Here is a 24,666-nt window from a genome sequence, read left to right as displayed (position 1 = left end):
CACATGCTCCTACTTCCTGCTCCATGCTTCCTACTGCACATTCTCCTACTTCCTGCTCCATACTTCCTACTGCATATGCTCCTACTTCCTGCTCCATGCTTCCTACAGCACATACTACTACTTCCTGCTCCATGCTTCCTACTGCACATGCTCCTACTTCCTGCTCCATGCTTCCTACTGCACATACTCCTACTTCCTGCTTCATGCTTCCTACTGCACATGCTCACAGGCGCCAGTTCAATTAACATTGTAGGATGGATTTTATTATTGTAAAGTCGGATGCAATATTAATGTACTATACATATTTTTTTGAAAGCTCGAGATCATGCTCTGTACCAGAGTGTGCTAAAAAAGGGACTAATGGCGCACAAAAAAGTGCACTAGGATGCGGTGAATCGCAGCCTTCCCAACAGGAGAAAGGCTCCCAATAACCGTTACCCATCCCTCCGAGCGAGGAGACCACAGCAAGCGCCAGGGCTAGTAGGCTATTCTAGCTAAAGCCAAGGGAGATCCAATCTTGCTCCAGTATCTGCCTGGGCTCTCACCTTAGTGAGAACCAGGAGATGGTCAGCTCTCCTCCCGAGAGAGGAGAGCCTGGTGACAGGGGGTGTGGAAACTGATGACCACACACTCCCCCCCTAGACCAATCAGGAGGGAACCCATAAGGGAACCTAACCCTGAAAAGTCCTAGTGACAGACAAAGCCGGACCTTCGACCGGGAATTTAAAAATTCCCTTTCCTAGCCGAAAGGACCGGAAAAGGGTGTGTGCTCAAAAAGTAAAAAAAAAAGTGAAGTACAATGTAAAATGCCACAAACTCAAGTGAGTTTCCCATGCCCCAAGGCGCCCCAAGTTCACCACTTCTGCCGCACTTCGCACCTCGGGCTCTCAAACTTTCCCGACCCAATGTATCGCCTTTTCGAACGATACTACACTTGATTGTAGCCAAAAGGCGGAGAAGCAATAACTATAGTAATAACCTACATAGGCAAAACAAACGTTATTTTTCTAATTAAAGTTATTTGGGAATTTGTTAATAATTACATTTTGTCTTTATTTTTTTCTACTCATGGAGATCCCCTTTAAAGGTAGCCTTCACACTAGTTGTCACCCAGCTTCCTAGGATTTCCCAACAGTAAAGATGCCTAACTTGTGCAGTGAAACTTCATCCTGCGGCATTTTTTGTTAACTAGGTAGATTTGCCATTCCAGGGGTCAAGGAAGCTGGATGACAACCTTTTGGAAGCTGTAATGTCAGCAATATTAATTATTATAACGCTTTTCCAGAAAAAGATTAAAAAAAAAATAGATGAATAGAATTTTTAACATCAATGTACCAGAAGGGGATGACACAATTAAATGAAGACATTAAATGACACAGAGTTTTCAGGCAGGGTTCTTTCTCCTGCTGTATCTGTCACAATGTCTATGTTTTCTACCACATAAATGCTTCAGATGAATGTCCACCAGTCCTCATTTTAGTTCTATGTCATCTTTAGTTGCAAGACTCATTAATCTCATCATTTATGTATATAAAAGGCAAATTCTTTTTTTCTTTAATAGATATTCAAGTCAAATAGTTAGACACAGTCTTAAAGGGAATCTGTCACCAAGTTTTTGCTATCTAATTTGAGTACAGAATAGTGTAGAGGCTGAGACCCTGATTCCAGCGATGTATCACTTGCTGGGCTACTTGCTGTCATTTTGATATAATCCTTTTTTTCTCTGCTGCAGATCTAGCAGTGCTCAGAATGCTGAGCTCTATACAACCCTGTGTACACTGTTCAGTGACAGAAAGCTGCCAATCAGTGGTGGGGGCGTGGTTACACAGAACAAGTTGACTAGGAGACACGAGACATCTAGTCCGGTAGTGATAATCTCCTGCTCATAAAACACTGATTTGATTGAAACAGCAACACCCAGCTTAGTAAGTGACACATCTCTAGAATCAGGATATGTGCCCCTACATCATTGTGCTCTAGCAAAAATAAGCTGACAGATTTTCTTCAAGATATAAAGTTATGTTTGTCTGTGTCCACCACTAGAGGGAGCTTAGGAGTTTACTACATACTGTTTTATTATAGAGATCTATGAATACAAGTATGCTCCTCCTAGTGGTGGCTGCAGGGAGGAAGATTTGAGACTTCAAAAATGAAACCCCAGGAACTATAAAGATAAAATGAAGTAACTATTTAACACAGAATTTTGGATCTGTTTGACTAAGAACAAGCTTGGATCAGTTTGACTCAAATTTTGTGGTTAAGCTGTTGTTTCTGAAGTCTGTCCATTCGTTACACAATCACCATTATTTGATCAGTAATCACTCTCCATGATCTCTACTCCATCACACAACACATCCCCACCTATCGTTTGATACAATAATGAATGTAGCATTAACGGCATTGGTGATCGTACCTTTTAAGGCCTGGCTTCTGTGTCTTCTGAGGTGACCAGTCAGTATTCGGAAGCTTTATCTATAAAACAAAGAAACGGGGAACAATGAAATCATACACATCACCCCTTTGTTCTTTGCCTGATGAATGCACAATGGATTTTTTGCTATGAAGAGTGTTTTCCTAGCTCCAATCTCATTGAGACCCCCAACTGGCAAGATTTTTAGCATATCACTGCATGAGACCAATTTGCATACACTCATCCTTAATTACATTTAAATGGAGATGATTTGCAGGTGGCTTGGTTATAATGAAAATCTGATATATTACAGGAAGGATTTGTATTGTAGATAACAAGAAACTGTAAAACCCGTATTCTTTTTTTTTTAAAGCAGCCGTCACATTTTAAATAACAAGAGTCTGTTTGGAAATATTCTGTCTGCAAGTTTGTTGACTGCTTAGAATACTTCTATTCCTCGGAATGATCACATATGCAAACCGATTGGCCATGTCAATAAGTAATCAAAACAGCAGGTTTTATAGAAAAGGGAACCTGTCACCTGCGGATTAAACCCCACATACAATTTTTGTCCATGAGTTATCAGGGACAATCCAATTAGGAGAGATGAGAGGGGTCAGGGGACATATTTCCTAGCAGCTCAACTCCTCGGGGGTGGAGTTAACTGCATTATTTTCCATTTTTGTCACTTCAGGAGACCTTTTAATGGTGGCTCTATTTCAGATTATGGGATTGTAGAACAATTTGAGCCTTACTTGCAGTTTTACCTTTTCTGTCATGGTCTCATGGCAAATAAAATGTCATTACAAGAATTATTTTGTGATAAAAGCAAACGATTTATTAGAGATTCACCATCACTTATGTTTTGGCATGTGAGAGCCTAACTGACAAAGAGAACCACCGTATGTTAGGTCCAACGATCAGCAAGACAATGATTGAGAAGGATGGAGGACCACAAAGAGGAAAATGTACATGGACGGTACTTGAAGTATATTATACAGTATATATAAATATATGTTAAGTTACATATCACCAAGTAACAACAGTATATCTCAAAGACTGGAGTTACACGTAGTATGAATCAAAGTTTTATGCAATGCTGTATGTAACGCTAAGAGACCAGAGATGTACTGTCACCAGACTGAGTCATTGCATAAATATATTATAATTGGTAGTATCAAGATGCCACCTCGGTAGAGCAGATGACAGTATACAATGCCCTCACTGGGAAAGGAAGGAGAAGGGAGGAAAGGGAAAAGGAAAGATGTAAATCATGTGAATAATGCAAGTGATTACATGGTAATATAAGAGGGGGCAAATAAGCATTGGGGAGGCAAAGAGTATAGTCAAATTACCTGAACAGGGTGGTCCTGCAAATGGATAGTGCAGCGCAGCCCCGACGCGCGTTTCGGGCCGGAGACCTTCATCAGGGGTTCATTGAGAGCCAGCATAGAATAATTGTTATGTTAACGCAGTTATATTGGCTGCCATTCATGCCCATGGAGGCGTGATTTGAAGATCCAAGGCAGGACTATTCTGGGGAATGAGATGTCCCATCGGACTAATCGTGACTCATTGAAAGGAACCCGTCAACAAGTTTTTGAATATGAAAGTAGTGGTGGGACTGTATAGCCACTTGTCTCCCAATAAGAATGATATATTTTCCATAGAGATCCAATGCACCAGTCATGAGAAATCTAATGTAGAAGCTGTATGCTAACTAGGCTTATAGTAAACTGAGGGCATGCCAATACACTTAGAAGAAGAAGTAGAAAGGCACTGACACTCCCCCACTGCACTTCTAGTCTGATTTGCATATGACTTGTAAGCTAGATTTCTCATGACTAGTACATTGGATTTCTATAAAAAAAAAAATGAATAATTTTTATTGGAAGACAAGAGCCTACACGCTGATACCACTACTCCTATAGGTAAAAACATGCTGACAGGTTCCCTTTTACACATATGTAGTGCACAATAAAACTACATTCTTCAACCATAGCACTAATAAATTGCATAAAACACCTTATTAGACTAACAAAAATCTGCACCCATAAGGCTATAGTAGAAGTCGGGGACAGTCAAGGGACCTGACAGGTTCTCTTTAAATGTATCATCTTCTGCTGTATTTTTTCAGACTACGCTGGGATATTCTGTGAGGACAGCCTGATGCTAGGCGATGCTCAGTGAAAAAACGGAGAAGCAAATTCCCAAAGATAAAATTTCTTTAAAATCCACAACAAAATCAGTTCTTTTTACAGTATTTTTTTTTCATGAAATTTTATTTTTGGGAATTTGTTTCTACATTTATTCACAGATCAGCGACTGGCACTAGTCTGTTGTATCTTAGCCTTTTACCCATTATCGACCTCTTACTAAGATGGTTGCAGAGAACAGTGGATTCCAGCCTAAGGGTGCTTTCACATTGCGTTTTGGGCACCTGTTCAGTGGACCCATCGGGGCTTACATCCGAAAGTCCCACAGAACGGGATTCTAATATATGCGCCAACGGGACCATAGACTATAATGGTGCCGACAGAGCGAGCGTGTGCTCTGACGTGCATTATTTACAGGCGTGTATGCCTACTGGAGGCGGACACCCAAACATAGTCTAGCACGTCTGAGTGTCCGCCTCCAGTAGATGTATACGCCTGAAAATGATGAACATCAGAGCTCACTTTCACTCTGTCGACACCATTATAGTTTATGGTCTCGTCGGTGCATATGTCAGAATCCCGTTCTACAAGGGGGTTCGGAACTTAGCCCTAATGGATCCACTGAGCGGGTGCCAAAACGCAATGTGAAAGCACCCTAATGGGGCGGCAGCCATTCCCCTGGGGATGTTCTAGGCCCCAGCCATGCACATCGTAGACTTGTGCCTATTAGGTACCCAACTCCTTGATATTGGAAGTTATCGCACCAGGGAGTGTCCCTTGTTTCTTTTTTTGAATATTCGCACCAGGAAGTGTCACTTGTTTCTTTTTTGGAATATTCGCACCAGGAAGTGTCACTTGTTTCTTTTTTGGAATATTCTACTTCATTCAGTTTTATGGAAATAGAATTGGCTACAGCAGCGACATCAGAGAGTGAATTACTAATAAAAAGAACAAGTTGAAAAAAAATAAGCTAAGTAGTTGTCATATCATTAGGCAAAGGGAATAAGATGTATATTTTTGGGTAACAATGGGGCTTTTTTTTGTATTTAGAATCAATTTTAAAGGAGATATGCACCCAAAACCTCTCTTTTCACTGTAATCTACACGGCTGCTCCAATAATTCCATCAAGCAATGCTTTAAGTTAGATCGGCACAATCCAATTAACAACTTCAGTACATACATTTCAAAAATGTCAAATATATTAACAGATAATTTACAGTCATCCATCACCCATATGGGAACCATATGCTTATGTGCCCTGTCACTTTAAATTGGGCTCCCTATTGATTTGACATGTTAGGCAATAGATTTAAAGTAGATTTGCCCCCTTGAGAAGAAGACAATAAATGAAGCAGAAGAGACGAATAACTCCAAAGCATGACATAGCATCATGGCTCCCAGATTTGGAGACGCGCTTTCTATAGTACAAATTCTCCTTTGATTCTGCTATCATTGATTATATTCCCTTTATAAGCGTTCTGTGTTTACCAATTACATTGGCAGTCTGCTCACTGTATCCACAATACTCTTGCTGTAATTGCGTTTACTTTCTACTCTAAATGATGAGTCAAAGCAGTAACATGGTGTTCTAAATTGCCTTTTACGGCAAATAATGCATTTGTAAATGAATGCAAGTATTTCTTTCAGGGTGCTGGAACAAAAAATGGATGGTTTTCCGCGTTACTTGACAACCATTAATTCTGATTCATGGGGTTTTATATCTGCACAAAAATATAAACTGGGTAATGAAAATCTTCCCAATGCAATGCTGCCACCTGTTGGACACATGCACACAGTTTCCTGCTTCAGTTGTACTTAAAAAGGGTCAGTAAAATTAATACGGAGTTATATTAAATTTAATTAATTATATCCACGCAATCCAATTAACAACTTCTGCACATCTTTTTTAAAAATAACCCTGCTAATTACGTTAACAGATAATTTGCTGTCACCCATATGGGGACCATATGCTTATAATGTACAAAATAAGCTTATCTGAGCATCTGTTAATATTCAACATCTAAATATCCACAATTTTAAAGTAATAGGTTTATTGAACCTCCTATGGATATGAGATTCAGAACATGGACAAATGGTAAATGGTTAAATATTCATCAAGATTAAGTAAAAATGCATATGACTTGTAATAGGCACCATGTTCTGTACAATTAGCAACAGCATTGCAACAATAACTTATAATTAGAGAAAGTAATTCACTTTGCACTGCCCTCGTCCAGGGTCCAGTCTTGTCCTCTGCGTCAGCCAGTCTTCACTTCCGCACATACTGGTGCTTACTGTAATATTGCAAGGCCACAAGTGTCCAGGGTTCTGAGACAAGGAAGTGGAGTGCAGAAGAGAAAACCATTTTCCTGCAGATCAGGAGGGGATGCTGGACAAGGACAGCACGATTCACATTGCTCTTCTCTACTAATGCCTGCAGTCGACTTGCAGAGGTTCTGAGCAACTTCACATTGCTCTCCCACTGAAAATGAGGACTTCACTTGGGGCTCCACAGTTTTGGCAACATTGAGGGGCCTACAGGTGGCATCTCTACCCAAGTTACCAACTATCTGATTGACCTGCTATAAAAGTTCAAAAGGTTGTTCTGAGATAGGTTGAGGCATGGAGTATTTTGTGCAGATTTGACGTGCACACTTCTAAACTGAAATATGCATCTTAAAATCTGCACATTATTCTGTATGAAAGACTATGTGGGGCCATTATTCTGTATGGAGGACTATGTGGGGCCATTATTCTGTATGGAGGACTATGTGGGGCCCATTATTCTGTATGGAGGACTATGTGGGGCAATTATTCTGTATGGAGGACTATGTGGGGCCCATTATTCTGTATGGAGGACTATTTCGGGCTATTATTCTGTATGGAGGACTATGTGAGGCCCATTATTCTGTATGGAGGACTATGTGGGGCTCATTATTCTGTATGGAGGACTATGTGTGGCCCATTATTCTGTATGGTCAACTATGTGGGGTCCATTATTCTGTATGGAGAACTATGTGGGGCCCATTATTCTGTATGGAGGACTATGTGGGGCCATTATTCTGTATGGAGGACTATGTGAGGCCCATTATTCTGTATGGAGGACTATGTGGGGCCATTATTCTGTATGGAGGACTATGTGGGGCAATTATTCTGTATGGAGGACTATGTGGGGCCCATTATTCTGTATGGAGGACTATTTCAGGCTATTATTCTGTATGGAGGACTATGTGAGGCCCATTATTCTGTATGGAGGACTATGTGGGGCCCATTATTCTGTATGGAGGACTATGTGTGGCCCATTATTCTGTATGGTCAACTATGTGGGGTCCATTATTCTGTATGGAGAACTATGTGGGGCCCATTATTCTGTATGGACGACTATGTGGGGCCCATTATTCTGTATGGAGGACTTTGTGGGGCCCATTATACTGTATGGAGGGCTATGTGGGCCCATTATACAGTTTGGAGGACTATATGGGGCCCATTATTCTGTATGGAGGACTATGTGGGGCCATTATACTGTAAGGAGGATTATATGGGGCCATTATACTGTATGGAGGACTATGTGGGGCCATTATACTGTAAGGAGGATTATATGGGGCCATTATACTGTACGGAGGACTGTGTGGGGCCATTATACTGTATGAAGGACTGTGTGGGGCCCATTATTCTGTATGGAGGACTATGTGGGGCCCATTATTCTGTATGGAGCACTATGTGGGGCCCATTATTCTGTATGAAGGACTCCGTGGGGCCCATTATACTGTATGGAGGACTATGTGGGGCCCATTATTCTGTATGGAGCACTATATGGGGCCCATTATTCTGTATGAAGGACTTTGTGGGGCCCATTATTCTGTATGGAGGACTATGTGGGGCCATTATACTTTATGAAGGACTATGTGGGGCCCATTATTCTGTATGAAGGACTATGTGGGGCCCATTATACTGTATGCTGGTTGGCCCGTTACTTTGTTCAAGTTTTTCATTTTGGCCCTCTGTGTGTTTGAGTTTGACATCCCTGTTTCAGACTGTTGTGATGAATGAGGCCAAAATACAACTAATAATATTATCTGGGGTAGCCCAGTAGAAATCAATGTTAGACCCTCCATGAGTGTGACAAGCACGCTGCTTACATTAATCAGTATTACCTCTGCAGTCACATGACCCGCCGCACTTAAACATGTGTATATAATGTATTATATAATTCTGCTAATACACACGTCCTCCACATCCTTTGCTTCCTCTATAGCTGAGTTTGCGTCCTACATCAGACTCTTTAGTGACATTTGTATGGTATTTACGGAGGACATAAATGCTCATTAAAGCATACAGAACATGACGGCCTTTGAAGATCGCTTCCACTTTAAGTGACTAATATTAGGAGAGCGCTAGATGAATCCCCACTATGTTTCTTCACACTTCCACAGGTAACATCAGTATGAATAATATATGGGTGTTGGGCTGCCTATTTCTTTCACGCTTGTCTTGGATCCTTTAAGTCTCGTCACATTCTAATTACATGGAAAACCCTTTTAAGAATCATTGTCAGATGCATTTAGATCAGTTATGTGAACTCTGAGATGTTATAAATGCGGAATAACCTTCCTTTGATGGGTCCTGCCGGCGAAGACTATCTGGTATATGAACAAACCATTAAAGAACATTTTACCCTTAAGAATAAAAAAAAATACCTGAAAAAAGCACACAGCGAGTTTTCCTCTTGCATGAAGTCTCTTAAGACCCCCTCCAGTCATTTCAGTCACTCTACCACTAATGGCAGGCATTTCAGAGTCCATGGAGGTTTCATCCAGCTTTTTACAGACCCTGAATGATTTTTAAAATGATGTAGTTTCTTTCCGTTGTGTTCACATGCTTTCATGTCATGCTATTTTACAGCATTTTACAGATTCAAGGTTTTTTTTGTTACAGTGTGTGTCTTAATGGGGGTCACATAAAGACATGCATTACATGGATTTGCATTCATTGTAATGCACCATATTTAAAGGGTTCAGATTCTCCAAGCCTCAATGGCTAGCTATTATCGTGGGTGTTAAGCTGCTGAACATGAGCCGTTGTACTGAATGGTGTAAGGTTTGACTTGGTGAGACTGGCTCTTTAAAGGTTGTTCTCAAAGAATGTAATAAAATGGTCCCTGTTACATAATTCAATCGGCAGCCTGTCCTAGTCACGTATCAATCTGAAGAAACACTGCTCCTGAGTAGTGATGAGCGAGCATGCTTGTTACTCGAGATTTACGAGCATGCTCGGGTGTTTCCCAAGTATCTTCTGCGTGCTCAGATGTTATGTTTTAGTCGCGCTGCGTGCATGATTTGCGACTGTTAGACAGCTTTAATTCATGTGAGGAATTGTGTTGAGCCACCCCCGTAGTGTTCGAGTTCGGTTCGGTTCGTCGAACACCTTCGAACACCGTTAAAACCAATGGCAGGCAAACAAAAACACATAGAAACACATAGAAAACACCTTCAAAGGTGTCCAAAAGCTGACAAACTGCCCTGAAGACACAACTAACACATGGAAAAGTGACAAGTACATATAGTCATGCGAAAAGAAAAGAGGTGGAGGAGTAAAAGGAGGGGGAGACACAGATATAGGCATGTCATGCCCTTCTAAAATCCAAAAAGTGAGAAGCCGACACGTTCAGTCCGCTCCTGCCCGTGCCACCTCCGTGTCGCCGGGTTTGTGCCAGAGCCGCGGTGAACCCTGACGGCCAGCCCCCCTCTCCCAATACTGGTGCCTGTCCGCTGGTGGGTCGAGCGAGCCCCCCTGTGGTGGAGGCAGCTCTAAGCTTTTTAATTTAAATTGTCTCTCTAATTTGAATGAATACACTTTAAATCCATTTACAAGGATCTATTGGAGGGCAAGTCTCATGCCAGCAGCCGCGTAATTCCAGCTTCAGTAGTGTCCACTAAAGCTGCTGCAGTTAAAAAGCTTTTATAAGGATCGAGCTCGGCTGTCCACCGCAAGGCATCCTACTGCCAGTCCCAGCCCCCATGCCTTGGGGTGCCTCCTGATGCTCTTCACTGAGTATCCCGTGGTCCCGAAGCATTTCCTTTGAAAAAATTAAGTGTCAAAACTACAGGTGGTGTAGCTTGCTTAACAGCCGGGATAATCCGCTGACTAGCAGACACTGCTACTAGGCACAAAGTATTTCCTGGGCTAGATGCAGTTAAAAATTTGTAATTAGATACTCTCGTTGGATGCTGAGAAAGCATTCCATAGAGTCTCCTGGCACGCCATATATGATTCTCTTAAAAAGCTTGGGGTAGGGGTCTAGGGGACCCTTTTATAGCCAAAATCACGGCCCTGTATCGCAATACGTCACCTAGGCTGAAGATAAATGGAACTGTATTACCCTGAGGGCTCGGTTGCTACAGAGGTATTGCACCTCACCCAGAGGTGTGATATTTCACTCTCAGGTAAGGATGGAGTGTGGATCAGGACCCGACACCTGCATGCATTACACCACATTGCCGTGGGGCAGGGCGACCAATATGCCCCTGAGATGGGCACGACAGTCCCTGTCCCTGGCTGGAGTGGGGGGAGGGAACACTGAGGAAGGGGAACCCTGTAGTGCAGGAGCAGGGAGGAAGCAGTACCTGGGTGCATTGAGAAGGGAGTATAAAAGGTGGGCACCATCTTAGTTCAGTGCAGAGAAGTCTGAGCAGAAGTGGCAGGGAGCAGGGGCTCTGCATGAGCTCTGCTCCGGAGGCGGGCCTAGTAACAGAGGCCCAGGCCTGGAAGAGGGAGAAGGAAGGAAGAGGAGCGGAGAAGGCTCCAGGAATGAGGAACGAAGGGATCCCAGGGTTGCGGATGGGCGAATCGCCACCGCACGCCCGAATCCACCTGCGTGGAGGGGTCAGGCCAAAGGGGGAGACCGGTGCCCGAAACTAGTGGAGGCAGGAAACGACCCTCAGCTAGAAACAGGAGGCTTTGACATTTTATGTGGCGCAGCCCCTCGCTACACCCGCTAGGAAGGCACCACATAGGGTCAGGGAAACTGGCGCCAAGTTTACCAAGAGGAGGCCCGAGGCAGCCGGACAGAAGGGTTGGTAAGAAAGGCCAGACAAAGGACACACAAAGGGGGTCCTGTGAAGCGCTCCAAAGTTATCTGGGAGTTGTCTGAGCCCCTCACCTGGTGAGCACAGTACGACGTGGGCAGCCGTTACCTGCAGACGTGGTCTGGATAATAAGAACTGTGAGTAAAGGCCCTGGACTGCATCACTGACTCCGTGTCGTTACTGCTGCTGCCCTACACCATCACCCCCATCCCCCCCATCCTCCGCATACACTGCCCTGAGGCTATATTCCTCCCGTGGGGAGTTATGCTACGCTCTGCTGCACCCACAACACCAGCCTCAGCGGTCTGCCCTGGAGCGGCGGTTCACTCTGACCGCAATCCACGGGTGGCGTAGTCGGACATTTAAACATCAAAACCACATAAATAGTTCCGCCACTGGTTTGACCGCCCTAAGCAACGGAACCGGGTCGCCGCCACGGAGACTACAACCACCAGCATCCACCAAAAAGGGTCCGGCTCCGGGTGTCCCAAGGCCCAGGGGGGGCGTCAGAACATTTTCATCACCTTTCACAATCACCAATGGGACAAGGCAGGGATGTTCTCTGTCCCCTCTCTTATACATCCTAGTGACGGAGCACCTGCTCTCATCAATTCGCCATAACCCCAATATTAGGTGGATTGAGGTGGGAGGCACCGAGTACAAGTGCTCTCTATTTGCTGATGATGTCCTAGTATATATCACTCAATCACATATATCCATCCATGCTGTTATGGCTGAAATAGATCACTTTGTTACATGGTCAAATTTTAAAATCAATGCAGCGAAGTCTGAGGCCCTCGATGTCTCCCTCCCCAAATCCATATAGGATTCCATCCAGTCCAACTTTCCCTTTGCCTGGCCCTCACAGGGTATCAAATACTTAGGAATTCCTATTCATAGAGACCTCTCCCATCTATGTTATCTTAATTTTGGGCCCTTTATTGAACAACTCCATACAGACCACGGTTGGCAAGTTAGAACTGTAAGATTCACTACGTGAACCACTGGTGTTTTGTGGAAAAGCACATGTACACTGTGTTCCAAATTATTATGCAAAAAGTGTTTAGGAGTGATAAGGGAAGAATTTGTTTGTTTGTCAGTTAAACTCATTGATGGTGATGTGTGTCAGGGCTCTTTATATCACTGTAAGCAATTGCAGACACCTGTGCTAATTAGTTTGGCAGGTGTGTCCAATGAAAGGCAAGACTACTTAAGAAGGCTATCTCACATTATTAAGCAGCCTACATTTTCTGCCAAAATGGGAAAGAAAAAGGATGTGTCGGCTGCTGAGAAGCAACAAATTGTGGAGTGTTTAGGTCAAGGCATGACTACAATCAACATTGTGCGATGATCAGGATGAAGTGTCTTGGCAATCAAGAAGTATGTAGCTGATTCACAGTACACACGTGTGCGTGCTGATAAGGGCAAATTGAGGACTCTTTCCTACAGGCAATTACGTCAGGTTAAAAGAGCAGCGGCAAAAAAGCCTTGTCATAGCAGCAGACAAGTTTTTGAAGCTGCTGGTGCCTCCAACGTCCCCCGAACAACAAGATGCAGGGTCCTTCAGAGGTTTGCAGCTGTGCATACGCCATCCTGTCGACCTCCTCTATCCACTTCACACAAGCAGAAACGGCTCCAGTGGGCCAAACATTACATGAAGACTGATTTCAAAACTGTTTTGTTCACGGATGAGTGCCGTGCAGCGCTTGATGGTCCAGATGGATGGAGTGGAGGATGGCTGGTTGATGGACACCCCACGCAAACACGGCTACAGCGCCAACAAGGAGGAGGTGGAGTAATGTTTTGGGCTGGAATCATGGGGAGAGAGATTGTCGGCCCCTTTAGGATCCCTGAAGGCGCTAAAGATGAACTCCATAATGTATGTGGATTTTCTCAAACAGCACTTCCTGCCATGGTTCAAGAAGAAGAACCGTGTATTTCACAGCAAGATCATTTTTTTGCATGATAATGCACCATCTCATGCTGCACATAAAACATCTGCATCTCTGGCTGATATGGGCATAAAAGGGGACAAACTTATGGTGTGACCCCCATGCTCCCCTGACCTCTACCCCATTCAGAACCTCTGGAGCATCATCAAAAGGAGTGTCTATGATGGCGGGAGGCAGTTCACATCTAAGCAACAGCTCTGGGAGGGTATTCTGTCCTCATGCAAAACAATTGAAGCAGAAACCATCCAAAACCTGACAAATTCAATGGACGAGAGAGTTCAGAAGCTCCTTTCGAACAAGGGGTCCTATGTGAAAATGTAACATCACCTAGAATAAAGTTTTGAGTTGAAAACTGTTTGATTTCAGTTTCTAATAACCTGCTAATGCTTATAATTTCAAAAATGACCATTTTTTTGGTCTTTATTAAAATGAAAAGGTTGATCGAAAAGTTTGGGGGATCTAAGAGTGTGGCAACCCAGTAGTCATGATTACTTCGAATTCTGACAATATGAGGGTCATGTTGCAGGTAGTGCAGCAAGAAGGCACTTATGTGTCTTGCGCATCTCGGAGCCCCAAAATTATTTTCCGGGCTAGATGCAGCTAAAAATTATTATTAATTTTAAATCTGGTGGAGCTTAGTATAGATGGCCTAATAGGATCAGTGCTGCACACTGCTACAAAGCCCAAATTATTTTCCAGCCAAGATATAGATAAACATGATTAGTAATTTTAAATCTGGTGGAGCTTATAATAGATGGCCTAATAGAATCAGTGCTGCACACTGCTACAAAGCCCAAATTATTTTCCAGCCAAGATACAGATAAACATGATTAGTAATTTGAAAGCTTAAAACGGTTGGTAGGGTGATTTTAACCAATCATCCATCTTTTACTCTCCCCAGGATGACACAGGGGTAGAAAAGTCGTTTCGGATCCATGATTTGTTCATCTTTATGAACGTGAGTCTGTCTACATTATCAGTGGAGAGCCGCGTGCGCTTATCTGTCAGCACACCACCAGCAGCGCTGAACACACGTTCAGACAGAACGCTGGCTGCGGGGCATGACAAGATCTCCAAGGCGTAAGTGGCTAGCTCCGGCCATTTATCCAGATTGGAAGCCCAAAAAGAGCAAGGGTCCAGTGACACAGTCATGGCTTCAATGTTTACTTGGAGATACTCCTGTACCATCGTCTCTAGGCGTTGACTATGTGTCAGACTTCTTGTCTCCTGTGGCCTTGCAAAGGATGGGCTAAAAAAGTGGTGAAATGATTGCGCAAAATTGATGTTACCAGCAGATACTGTGGTTCTGTTATGGTTTGAGTGCTGAACACTTGACAGTCCCACGGTTGGCAAGTTGGAACTGTGAGATTCACTACGTGCACCACTGGTGTTTTGTGGAAAAGCACATGTAAGATTCTGCAACAGTCTCTGCTGATACTCCTGCATGCGTGCATCCCTTTCTATGGCAGGAATAATTTCTGCAAATTTACTTTTGTACCGGGGATCTAACAGTGTGGCAACCCAGTAGTCAGGATTATTTCTAATTCTCACAATTCGAGGGTCATGTTGCAGGTAGTGCAGCAAGAAGGCACTCATGTGTGTTGCGCATCCAGGAGCACCAAGTCCCTGTTGTGTTGGTGGCGAGGTAACAAACATGCTTCCTTCCTCTGTCCTCTCCCCCCAACCTCGCACAACAGAAATGTGATCAAGGTCTCCCTCATCTGATGAGTCTTCCATCAGTTCGTCCTCCACTTCTTCCTGGGCTCCTGCACCTTCCTCACTAGTTTGGCTGCTACCATGCGCCCTGGTAAAACCATCTCCCCCACCCTCACATGCCTGCCGCCTTGGTGCTGCCGACCGTCTGGACCTTGCAGATGTTAGCCCTTCCGCATACAACTCCTCCTCCTCTACTTCCTCCACCTCCTCTTGTGCCACCACCTGACTCCGAATTCTGTTTAACATGTGCTCCAGCATGTAAATCACCGGAATAGTCATGCTGATAATGGCATCGTCAGCACTAAACATCTTCGTCGCCATTTCAAAACTGTGCAGAAGGGTGCATAGGTCCCTGATCTGAGACCACTCCTCCAGCGTGATTTGCCCCACCTCCGGATCTCGTTGGCCCAGGCTATACGTCAGAACGTATTGCACCAGGGCTTGTCGGTGCTGCCACAGTCGCTGCAACATGTGCAGAGTTGAATTCCACCGGGTAGGCACATCGCATTTTAGCCGGTGAAGTGGCAGGCCCAACGACTTCTGTAGAGATGTAAGTCACTGAGCTGCGGGATGCGAACGGCGGAAGTGAGCACACAGCGACCGTGCCCTCTGCAGAAGGCCATCTAGTCTGGGATAGTGGGCTAAAAATTTCTGGACAACCAGGTTCAACACGTGAGCCATACAAGGCACGTGTGTGACATTGCCCCGGCGAAGGGCCGCACCCAGGTTTGCAGCATTGTCGCACACGGCCTTCCCTGGTTTCAGGTCCAGTGGAGACAACCATTCATGAAATTGGTTCTCCAGAGCTGACCACAACTCCTCAGCTGTGTGACTCACATTTCCCAGACATTTCAAAGCAAAAACCGCCTGATGACGTTGAGCCCTACTGCCAGCATAGTAAGGAGGTGTGCAGGATCCCTTCTGTGCAGTTAGAAAGCTTGTGGCATGACCAGACAGGCTTTGGGTGCAGGTGGAAGACCGAGAGGAGGTTGAGGAGGCAGAAGCAGTGGAGGAACTTTGACATAAAGAGGATTGACGCACAACTCGTGGGGACGGCAAGACATGGACAGCAGCCCCTTGTCCTGCTGTCACCATAGTTACCCAGTGCCCAGTCAGCGACATGTAACGCCCCTGTCCATGCCTACTCGTCCAAGTGTCTGTGGTGAAATGCACCCTGTCACACACAGAGTTTCTCAAAGAAGCAGTGATGTTGTGTGCGACATGCTGGTGGAGCGCAGGCACACCTTTCTTTGAGAAGTAGTGCCGACTGGGCATCTGGTACTGGGGCACTGCGACGGACATAAGGTCTCGAAAATCCTCTGTGTCCACCAGGCGGAAAGGCAGCATTTCTGTAGCCAAGAGCTTGCAGATGGTGAAATTCAACCTCTTAGCTTTCTCATGGCTAGGAGGAAATGGTCTTTTACTTGTCCACATCTGAGGGACCGAGGGCTGGCTATTGTGCTTAGACGGGATTGATAAGGGTGTCCCCGGCAAACTGCCGGTCTGTGAGGAAGATGCAGGCGGACATGTTAGGTTGCCTTGATCCAAAGGTGGTGCTATCGATGCCGGACAGCGCTCAACACCAGCTGGTGTTACCACCTCCAGAGAAAATGATGACCTGCCAATCACGCTGGCTGTTGCGGGTAAAGAGGTGGCAGGTCTGCGCCCCAAAACAGATGTGACTGCTGTCCCCCCAGTCACAGAGGATGAAGAGGCCGCGGATGCACAAGATATGGCAGACGGTGGTTGGCCCGGCCGGCTAGGCCGCATTGTAGCACACTGAGCTTCCCACTGCAACTTATGCTTCATGTCCATGTGCCGGTTCATGCATGAAGTACTCAAACTATGTATTTTTTGGCCTCTACTTAGCTTTTGCTGACAAATGTTACAGATAACACGAGTTGGGTCATCTTTATCGATCTGAAAAAATGCCCAGGCTATGCAAGGCTTAGCACCCATGCGACCTGAAGAGCCACCACGACTTGTGGTGAGAGGCAGAGTTGTGTTTGAGGATGCAGTTGTTGACGTGCTTCCAGTACTACGTCTCTGTCCAGGAAGGCGCAACCTGACCTCGTCGTCACTAGCATCTTCCTCCACCTCCTCTGCTGACCTCATTTCTTGGCTGACTGTGGGTTGACAGTAAGTGGGATCTCCAACCTCATCATCATCACCCTGTGCGTTATCACACCCGTCGTCCTCAAAGCCAACCTGTTCCTGCCCTGACAAAAAACTAAAGTTGTCGCTCCAATCAGGTACTTGAGTCTCATCATCGTCTTCCTCATTGTCTCCACCAACAGGAGTTACAGTTTGGGAATGAGGGTCTACATTATGGTCAGAACCTTCTGCGTCTGGTCCTGGATCCGACTCATAAAGATTCTGGGCATCAGTGCAGATCATTTCCTCGTCTGGATTCACAGAAGCGCTGGAGTCGACCTCTGATTCCCAGGCTATAGTATGAGTAAACAGCTCTGCAGACTCAACCATCTGTTCTACCTCATACTCAGACGGGCAGCTGGAGATGTGGGAGCTGTGAGGAAGCAAGTGCGATTGGGGTGACACCTTTGAGGACTGGAGTATTTGTGATGTTGAAGTTGATGTGGAGGAGAGCCCACTTAAAGGAGCACTTGATATCCGTTGAAGCACCTGCTGTTTTTGTGCCTCATCTGGAATTTGTAGCGATTGGCGTGGCCGTAAGAAAGGGATCTTATCACATTGTCCGCTAAAAGAAGTAGACATTTTAGTTTAGCTGGAAGATGGTTTTTCTTCTGCAGATGTTACTGTTGCTTTAACACCTACCCCACGGACACAACCTTTTTTCCCCTTCCCAACACGCCTATTCCCCTTTCCACCAGCAGCAGGCCTTTTTCCACTCATTTTGGTGGTTAACCAATTCACAACTCTGGAGTTGTTTGTGTGACACCCCAGGGGTCTGGTTGCCACAGTAACGTAATGTTATGTCTGAGAGCAGGTGGGAGGTCCTTTAGTCAGGGATCCTGTGCATGCCACACCTCCTGCCCAGTCTTGGGAGGGGAAGAACTTCCCCTATATAAACCTGGGGCTGAGGCAGGGTGAGTGAGTAGAAGAAGAGAAGAAGTAGAGACAGCATAGGAAGAAACAGCAGTTCCAAGGAGTCAGGGGCTGGCAGCTGCAGAGTTCGCCCTGACTAAGAAGACTTTTTACCGGACCCGGAGTCCGAGGCTGTGGGGACTAATTCCTGCCCAGCAGCAGAATCCGTCAGGCAGGAGATTTCAGGTCCTCTGGCCCAGAAGCCCGAAGGCACGGTCACACGCGTGGGACCAGCACCGCCATCGTGGAGCGGAAGCCATTAGAAGGCCCCGAGTCACCGGCCATACGGGTGAGCACCACACGGTACACTCAGGGACGTGGGCTACTTACATCAGCTCCTAGCAAGGTAGCCAGAAGAGTACAGTCAGTTTGGGAGGCCTACAACTACGCCTGGCCAGGGGAGATCCCATCTGCTCAAGGACTGACCAGGCCCCATCCGCTAGCAAGTACTCCGGGAGGGTCTTTTGTTGTTACCAGTAAAGACCCTGAACTACACCGTACCGTCTCTGAGTGGTTCCTGCTACCCCCATCATCCACGTCGGCTGCCCTGAGGCCATACCCCTCCCGTTGGGGGTTATACTATCACGCTGCACAATCCCACCATCGGCCTCAGCGGTCTGCCCTGCAGCAGCAGCCCCCTGGCTGCACTCAACGGGTGGCGTAGTCATCAACCATTTACTACTAATGGACTGCCGTCTAGTTTGACTCCCTGGGCACGGACCGGGTCACCGCCACGAGACTACAACCCTCCACAGATCCGGCTCCGGGTAAGCTCCCGCATGCGCAGCGCAGCGCGACACAGGCCCAGGGGCGCGTCATTTGCACATAAAAACAATGGATGGGAACCGAGCAGAGCTGAGTGGCCAAACTGTGGTATTAGGCCAAAACTATTGGCTGGGTTAGATGCAGAAAAAAATTATATTCAATTTGCAACCTGATGGAGGTCAGTATAGATGGACTAATAGAACAAGTCCCACACACAGCTAGAAGCCCAAATATTTTTTCAGAGGTAGATGCAGAAAAAAATATATTCAGTTTGCAACCTGATGGAGGTCAGTATAGATGGACTAATAGAGAAAGTCCCACACACTGCTAGAAGGCCAAATATTTTTTCAGAGCTAGATGCAGACAAAAAATTATTTTGAATTTGCAACCTGATGGAGGTCAGTATAGGTGGACTAATAGAACAAGTCCCACACACTGCTAGAAGGCCAAATATTTTTTCAGAGCTAGATGCAGAAAAAAATTATATTCAGTTTGCAACCTGATGGAGGTCAGTATAGATGGACTAATAGAGAAAGTCCCACACACTGCTAGAAGGCCAAATATTTTTTCAGAGCTAGATGCAGAAAAAAATTATATTCAGTTTGCAACCTGATGGAGGTCAGTATAGATGGACTAATAGAGAAAGTCCCACACACTGCTAGAAGGCCAAATATTTTTTCAGAGCTAGATGCAGAAAAAAATTATATTCAGTTTGCAACCTGATGGAGGTCAGTATAGATGGACTAATAGAACAAGTCCCACACACAGCTAGAAGCCCAATATTTTTTCAGAGGTAGATGCAGAAAAAAATATATTCAGTTTGCAACCTGATGGAGGTCAGTATAGATGGACTAATACAACAAGTCCCACACACAGATAGCCCAATATTTTTTCAGAGCTAGATGCAGAAAAAAATTATATTCAATTTGCAACCTGATGGAGGTCAGTATAGATGGAGTAATAGAACAAGTCCCACACACAGCTAGAAGCCCAAATATTTTTTCAGAGGTAGATGCAGAAAAAAATTATATTCAGTTTGCAACCTGATGGAGGTCTGTATAGATGGATTAATAGAACAAGTCCCACACACAGCTACAAGCCCAATATTTTTTCAGAGGTAGATGCAGAAAAAAATATATTCAGTTTGCAACCTGATGGAGGTCAGTATAGATGGACTAATACAACAAGTCCCACACACAGCTAGAAGCCCAATATTTTTTCAGAGCTAGATGCAGAAAAAAATTATATTCAATTTGCAACCTGATGGAGGTCAGTATAGATGGAGTAATAGAACAAGTCCCACACACAGCTAGAAGCCCAAATATTTTTTCAGAGGTAGATGCAGAAAAAAATTATATTCAGTTTGCAACCTGATGGAGGTCTGTATAGATGGATTAATAGAACAAGTCCCACACACAGCTAGAAGCCCAATATTTTTTCAGAGGTAGATGCAGAAAAAAATATATTCAGTTTGCAACCTGATGGAGGTCAGTATAGATGGACTAATAGAGAAAGTCCCACACACTACTAGAAGGCCAAATATTTTTTCAGAGCTAGATGCAGAAAAAAATTATATTCAATTTGCAACCTGATGGAGGTCAGTATAGATGGACTAATAGAATGATGCTATGCCCAAAAGATTTTACTTCACTAGGTGCAGTAAAAAAATTGGTATTCTATACACAGGTGGTATATCTTGCAACACAGATAGGCTACTCCACTGACTAACACACTCTGCAATAGGCCAAAAAGGATTAGCTTTGCTAGATTCAGCCAAATGCTGTGAAAAAAACTTGCACAGCACTGGCACAGACCTGCCTGGCAAAAACTGATAGGAACTGATGTAACCTAGTCCTGAAAAGGACTGCAATTACAATTAGTCTTTACTCCCACAACCTATCTATTTAAGAGCACAAACCTGCCTGATAAAAGTCGTAGGAAATGCTGTAACCTAGTCCTTAAAAGGACTGCAATCACAACTATTCCCTACTCCCAAGCTATCTGTAGATTTGTGCGAAAATTGGCTTGAAATTAACAAGGTATAGCGCACACAGCAACAGCGGTGCCGTCTAACACGCAGCTGCAGCAGTGAGAAAATGGTGGCGACGGGGAAAATGGCTTGGTCTTATAGGGCAAGGACATGTGACATACACTGCCAATGACACATGCCCTTGCTTGTGTGAAAAAAAGCACTTCGCTCCGTGTGTGCGCTGCTGATAGGCTGACAGATTGCACCTCCCCACTGTAAATGCGGGAAAGAGAAAAAAAAATGGAGATCTTCATTATTCCTGCAGAGATCCATCCCCTGCCCCTCCCCCCACCCCGCTGTACACTCAAACTGCGTATTAACATTAATTTTCATCATTACTGAGAAAAAATCCAGTTATGATTTTGGTGCACGTATAGTTATCGAACATAACCTCGAACAGCCGAATTTTTCTCAAATCGTTCGTGTTCGCCGAACGGCTCGAACACCGCCCAAAACAGCTCGAATTTGAGATTGGCGAACAGTTCGAGTAGAACAACGCTCATCTCTAGTGAGGAATGCCTGTTTCCCCCAATTTCCTTGTAGATTGTAAGCTTGCGAGCAGGGACCTCACTCCTAATTTAACTGTTTAAACTGTCTTAAATTGTATTGAATTTATTGACTGTACATGTACCCACTTAATTGTAAAGTGCTGCGGAACATGTTGACACTATATAAATAAAAATTATTATTATTATTATTAACACCCGGGCACGCTGAAGATACTCGGCGAGCACCCGAGCATGCTCGCTGAAAGGGTTAACAGAACATACTCACTCATCACTACTCCTGAGACCTGTGCCTCAACTGACAGAGGAGCTATATCTTAAGCACACATACCAGAGCTGCCGGAGAAGTGTGTCACAACAGAAGAAATAAATCTTCTTCTCACTGACTGAGCACAATGGTTTTTTTTCTCCAGCCTCAGTCAGCCGAGAAGAAGATTTCTCCTGTCACAACTCTTTTCCGGCACCTGACCGGTATGTGTGCTTACGATGGAGCTCCTCTGTCAGCTGTGTTTCTTCAGACAACAGTCCGTCCTGACATGTGACAGGGATGGGCTGCCATTTGAAGTACTGTACGTGACTGAAGCCTTTTTATTACATTCTTGGATAAACCTTTGAGGACTTGTTTGTGGCCATATTACAGATTCACCTTGAGTAGATTATTAAAGGGACAGACACCGACAGTGAAAGGCCCCCCGTACACGCTGTGTTTCTGGCCCCTACTTTGCCGCACTCCACCCATTTAGACACATGCACATTTTCATGCATATCCACATTAGTCAAACAAGTATTTATACAAGTAATTTATACAAGTAATTTGCATTTACACATTAGACATATCTACACATTGTAAAAACATGCACACAAGCATATATAAAATACGCACATACACATAACACATACATATACACAGACACATTTTTGTGATGCATTTGTTCAGATTATCAGATTTTTTTTTTCCTTTTCTATATTCATAGTTTTAACAGTGACTTTTTTATTTTTATTTTATTTTTCCCATGCTATTTTGCTAAACATATATGTAAGCAGTACATTTGTATTAACTCCATCAATAAAGTGAATTTAAAGTGGAATTTTATTATATGGGTTTGCTGCATCCTGGTAGTGCATTAGTTCTGAGAACTGGGCAGGTAAACATTGCTGCCCTTTTTTGTTGTGTTAATACTTGAATTTTTGGGGGAATTCTATTTCTGTTAGTAGTATACAACATGGAAAAGTGGGGTGAATGGTAGTTATAGCTAAAATTAGTAACACCCCATGATATGACTTATCAATCCACATATAAGGGACTAACTAAGTAATCCAAAAAATGGAGAAGAAGGAAGCACAAAAGAACTTCGTGAAAGCGTCCCAAATTATGCTTTATTGAAAAAAGCATGGTCAAAGTGACAGCCAATCCATTATGTAACATGAAAAAGGTCCCATACTTACAGCCACTGTAGTTGAGTCACCGCACCTCGCTCCTGCTCTACCCTATGCGCGTTTCAGCTTTACTGCCTGCCTTTACGAAGGCAGTAAAGCCGAAACGCGCGTAGGGTAGAGCAGGAGTGGGGTGCGGTGACTCAACCACAGTGGCTGTAAGTATGGGACCTATTTCATGTTACATAATGGATTGGCTGTCACTTTGACCATACTGTCTTTTATGACACGTATCACTATTCGTGTACTTAGTGCCATACTTGCATCCACCTATTACCTTGGGCAAATGCTTTTACATTTGAGTCCATATCAAGCATAGTCTCTCACTGTGCGGCCATTCAATGCGATAGACACGTGAGCTACCTTTTCATGACCTATTTTCGCAGTGCCCATATTGTGCCTTTAGACAATTGATTCACATGGGGCGGTACATTTAACTTGTTCCTCGCTTTCATGCTCCTCCATTGTTTTTAATCTTGTGTCTCTGAGTGTTTTCCATTGTTTCCATTCTGGATTTTTTTCAATAAAGCATAATTTGGGACGCTTTCACAAAGTTCTTTTGTGCTTCCTTGTTCTCCATTTTAAGTTTAGTGTAGGGACTCACAAGTGTGAGGATCCTTGACACTGGTTTCGAGCTTGCGTATTTTGGCCAAAATATCGACCAATACCTCATATAAAGTTGAAACCAGAAGTTTACATACACTGTATAAAAAGACACATATGCATGTTTTTCTCAATATCTGATATGAAATCAGAATAAACCTTTCCTGTTTTAGGTAAATTAGGATTACCATAATTTTTAATATTTGCCAAGTGCCAGAATAATGAGAGAGAGAGAATGTTTTAAGGGATTTCTATTACTTACTGCAAAGTCAAAAGTTTACAGTGGACTTTGAGTGGCTCAAAAAGAAGCACAGTAAGGTCATGGAGTGGCCTAGCCAGTTTCCAGACCTTAATCCCATAGAAAACTTATGGAGAGAGTTGAAGCTCTAAGTTGTCAAGCGACAGCCTCAAAATCTTAATGATTTAGAGATGATCTGCAAAGAGGAGTGGACCAAAATTCCTCCTGACATGTGCGCAAACCTCATCATCAACTACAAAAAACGTCTGACTACTGTGCTTGCCAAGAAGGGTTTTGCCGCCAAGTATTAAGTGTTGTTTGCCAGAGGGATCAAATACTTATTTCTCACTGCAAAATGCAAAAAATGTATCTAATTTATACAATGTGATTTTCTTGATTTTTTTAGATATTCTATCTCTCAATGTTAAAATTAACCTACCCTTAAAATTATAGACTGTTCATGTCTTTGTCAGCAAGGGATCAAATAATTATAGCCCCCACTGTACATATAAATGCATCTACTGATCACAGATGCCAGCAGGAAGGCCCACTGTAATGTCCTGTCTGCTAAGGAGATCTATACTGAAAGAAAACAGAATGCACACAGCAGTGTCCAGAGTGAGAAACACACAAGTATAAATATTGCCACAGATCTTCCTCTCCTCAATGAATCGGGTGTCTCTCTGCCTGCCTGTCATCCATGAC

General features: G+C 44.2%; 1 protein-coding gene across 2 annotated transcripts in view; it reads right to left on the bottom strand.

The window, feature by feature from the left end:
• The window catches only part of LOC141164432 (protocadherin-10-like), a 182,258-nt gene that overhangs the window by 48,039 nt on the left and 109,553 nt on the right, over nt 1–24,666 (bottom strand). For both annotated transcript variants that reach the window (XM_073649641.1, XM_073649642.1), the window contains exon 2: nt 2,414–2,472. In XM_073649641.1, the coding sequence (XP_073505742.1) occupies nt 2,414–2,472 (59 nt within the window). The remainder of the gene's footprint in view (nt 1–2,413; nt 2,473–24,666) is intronic.

Source organism: Phyllobates terribilis, unplaced genomic scaffold (assembly GCF_046119375.1).
Source record: "Phyllobates terribilis strain yellow unplaced genomic scaffold, ASM4611937v1 Scaffold_10__3_contigs__length_209671492, whole genome shotgun sequence".
In the NCBI taxonomy this organism is placed as follows: Eukaryota; Metazoa; Chordata; class Amphibia; order Anura; family Dendrobatidae; genus Phyllobates; species Phyllobates terribilis.
The sequence above is the reverse complement of the archived record's forward strand: the minus strand, read 5'-3'. Positions and strand labels throughout refer to the sequence as shown.